The sequence below is a fragment of the Macrotis lagotis genome, chromosome 1, assembly GCF_037893015.1.
Source record: "Macrotis lagotis isolate mMagLag1 chromosome 1, bilby.v1.9.chrom.fasta, whole genome shotgun sequence".
NCBI lineage: Eukaryota > Metazoa > Chordata > Mammalia > Peramelemorphia > Peramelidae > Macrotis > Macrotis lagotis.
Genome location: NC_133658.1, coordinates 850,871,217 through 850,874,373, shown reverse-complemented (window position 1 = coordinate 850,874,373; position 3,157 = coordinate 850,871,217). Strand labels below are relative to the sequence as shown.

The 3,157-nt window shown below is 70.2% G+C and overlaps 1 protein-coding gene across 1 annotated transcript; it reads left to right on the top strand.

The window, feature by feature from the left end:
* Nucleotides 1-256: 256 nt before the first annotated feature.
* Nucleotides 257-1,765, top strand: POU3F1 (POU class 3 homeobox 1). Its single transcript, XM_074191071.1, has one exon. It carries the CDS (start codon nt 257-259, stop codon nt 1,637-1,639), a length of 1,383 nt encoding a protein of 460 aa, XP_074047172.1. The 3' UTR covers nt 1,640-1,765.
* The last annotated feature ends 1,392 nt before the right edge of the window (nt 1,766-3,157 follow it).

Sequence of the window (3,157 nt, the reverse complement as noted above, 5' to 3'; positions counted from 1 at the left end):
CGGAGGCCAATGGCGAGGGGGAGGCCCGCGGGGCCGGGGCGACGGGCGCGAGGAGAGGAGGGGGGCGGCGGCCCGGGCCGGGGGGCCGGGGGGGGCGTGTCCGCGGCCAGCCAATGAGGAGCGGCAGGGGCGGGGCCCCGGAGTACAGAGCGGGGCCCGGCTTTAAGCCGGCGGAGCGCGGCGGCGGGGCCCGCAGACGGAGCAGCGGCGGCGGCGCGGCGGCGGCGGCGGCGGCGGCGGCGGCGGTGGCGGCGGCATGGCCACCACCGCGCAGTACCTGCCGCGGGGCCCGGGCGGCGGGGCCGGGGGCGCCGGGCCGCTCATGCACCCGGACGCGGCGGCCGCGGCGGCGGCGGCGGCGGCGGCCGCGGCGGCGGCCGAGAGACTCCACGCGGGGGCCGCGTACCGCGAGGTGCAGAAGCTGATGCACCACGAGTGGCTGGGGGCGAGCGCGGGCCACCCCGTGGGCCTGGCCCATCACCAGTGGCTCCCCGCGGGCGGCGGCGGCGGCGGCGGCGGCGGCGGCGGCGGCGGGGGCGACTGGGCCGGCGGCCCCCACTTGGACCACGGGAAGGGTGGAGGCGGCGGCCGCGGGGACGACGGCGGAGGCTTCCACGCGCGGCTGGTGCACCAGGGGGCGGCCCACGCGGGAGCGGCGTGGGCCCAGGGCGGCACGCCTCACCACCTCGGCCCGGCCATGTCGCCGTCCCCCGGGGCGGGCGCGGGCCACCAGCCGCAGCCCCTGGGGCTGTACGCGCAAGCCGCGGGGTACCCGGGCGCCGCCGGGGGCGGGGGCCTGGCGGGGATGCTGGCGGCCGGCGGCGGCGGCGGCGGGGGCGCGGGGCCCGGCCTGCACCACGGGCTGCACGAAGACGGACACGAGGCGCAGCTGGAGCCGTCGCCGCCGCCCCACCTGGGCGGGCACGGGCACGGGCACGGACACGCGGGCGGGCTGCACGCGGCTCACCTGCACGCGGGCGCGGGCGGCGGCGGCGGCGGCTCCTCGGTCGGGGAGCACTCGGACGAGGACGCTCCGAGCTCCGACGACCTGGAGCAGTTCGCCAAGCAGTTCAAGCAGCGGCGCATCAAGCTGGGCTTCACGCAGGCCGACGTGGGGCTGGCGCTGGGCACCCTGTACGGCAACGTCTTCTCGCAGACCACCATCTGCCGCTTCGAGGCCCTGCAGCTGAGCTTCAAGAACATGTGCAAGCTGAAGCCGCTGCTGAACAAGTGGCTGGAGGAGACCGACTCGTCCACCGGCAGCCCCACCAACCTGGACAAGATCGCGGCGCAGGGCCGCAAGCGCAAGAAGCGCACCTCCATCGAGGTGGGCGTCAAGGGCGCCCTGGAGAGCCACTTCCTCAAGTGCCCCAAGCCCTCGGCGCACGAGATCACGGGCCTGGCCGACAGCCTGCAGCTGGAGAAGGAGGTGGTGCGCGTCTGGTTCTGCAACCGGCGGCAGAAGGAGAAGCGCATGACCCCGGCCGCGGGCGCCGGCCACCCGCCCATGGACGACGTGTACGCGCCGGGCGAGCTGGCGCCCCCCGGGCCCGGGGCCGGGGGCGCCTCGCCGCCCGCCGCCCCGCCGCCCGCCCCGCTGCACCACCACCACCACACGCTGCAGGGGTCGGTGCAGTGACCCGGCCCGGAGCCCCCCGGCCCGCCGCCCCGCCGCCCGCAGGACTTTCTGTTTGTTTGGATGTTACAGTTTTAAAAAAAAAAAAAAAAGGCAAAGAAACTTTCTAAATAAATAGACGACACGGACCCTCCCCTCCCTCCCTCCCTCCCACCCCCACCCCCAGAACCGGACGGACCAGGACCCCGAAATCGTCTCGGAGACGGCGGAGTAGCGGCGGAGAGGAGCCGAGAGCCCCGAGCCCACGTCCCAGCCCCGGACCGCCGCCTCCACGCGCCCCAGGCCCCCCCCCCCGACCCCCTGTCTCCCTCCCCTCCCTCCCTTCCTCGGGCTGCTCCGGGCGGGACCCCGGCAGCGTCCTCCCGGCAGCGACAGGTAACGCGATGGAGGGGGACGGGGGGTCCCGGGGACAGGGGCGGAGGAGAGGGCGCGCCCTGGCACCCTCAAGCATCCCCCCACCTGGGGTCCCGGCGGGGGAGGGGGACAGCGAGCGCCCTCAAGGGTTAATGCCCGGGGGGGGACCCCCGGGGAGAGGCGGGGTGCGCAGCGAGGGGACCTCATTGTTGCCCTCCACCTCTTTTTTTTTTCCCCCTTCCCAAATCTCGGTGCCCCCCCCCCCCTCTCCCCGGGTCCTCCCGGGGCGGTGGGTGTTGTCCGGGGTGGGGTTTTTCTTTTTTTTTTTTCTAATGTAATATTTTTTATTTATTCGTTGAGACGTTTTTCGTTTTTGGGTTGCCAAACTCCGCTCGGGTCCTTAATTTAAATCGCTGTTTACTGTATTTATCGGGGCTCTCGACGGGCGCGGGCGGGAGGGCGCAGCGGGCGGCGGGGGAGCCCGGGAGAGGAGAGCCGAGTCTGTGTGTCCGTCACACAGGAAGTAGCCAAAGCTTTCATCCAGTCCCCCCACCTCACCCCAGAAAACCGAAAACAAGAAAAGATGGATCGAAATCCCCAAACCCCGGGGATGCTTTCTGTTTCGTTTGATCCGAACCCGCATCTTTCTGAACACCCCTGCAGGGGGAAGGGGGGCTTTATCATTCCCCTCCCTCACCCCTTCGGGGACACTCGGAGGGCTGGGGACAGAAGGCCTTCGGCCCCCTCAGTATCCCCACAACCACCCGGGGGGGCCCCCCCTTTGTCCCCATCCCGTTTTGAAAACACTTTTTGGAAAAGTTAGATCCCTATTATTATTGTTTTTAAACCCAGCGACAGAACCCCCCCTCCCCCAGTCTTCCTCCCCCAGACTCTCCTCAACTCCCTTTCTGCCCCCCCCTTCAGCCCCACTTCCCCCAGCTGCAAGTCTGGGGACCTGGGAGCCCTAGGGAAGCTGGGGAAAAGTCCAGTCCCGCTTGGGGCGTTTGGGGGGAGACACTAGCCCTGTAAATATGTGAGATATGTATGCACAGGCCAGTGGTTAGAGGAAAAAAGGAGGAATCCGCTGTGCTGAGCTTATCTTGGGGGCTTGGGGTTTTCCATCCTAGCGAATTTTGTACGCTGCCTAATCTGAAGAGGATATTTTAA

Coding starts and splice junctions, on each gene's coding strand:
- POU3F1 (XM_074191071.1), top strand. CDS start 257: ATGGCCACCACCGCGCAGTACCTGCCGCGGGGCCCGGGCGGCGGGGCC.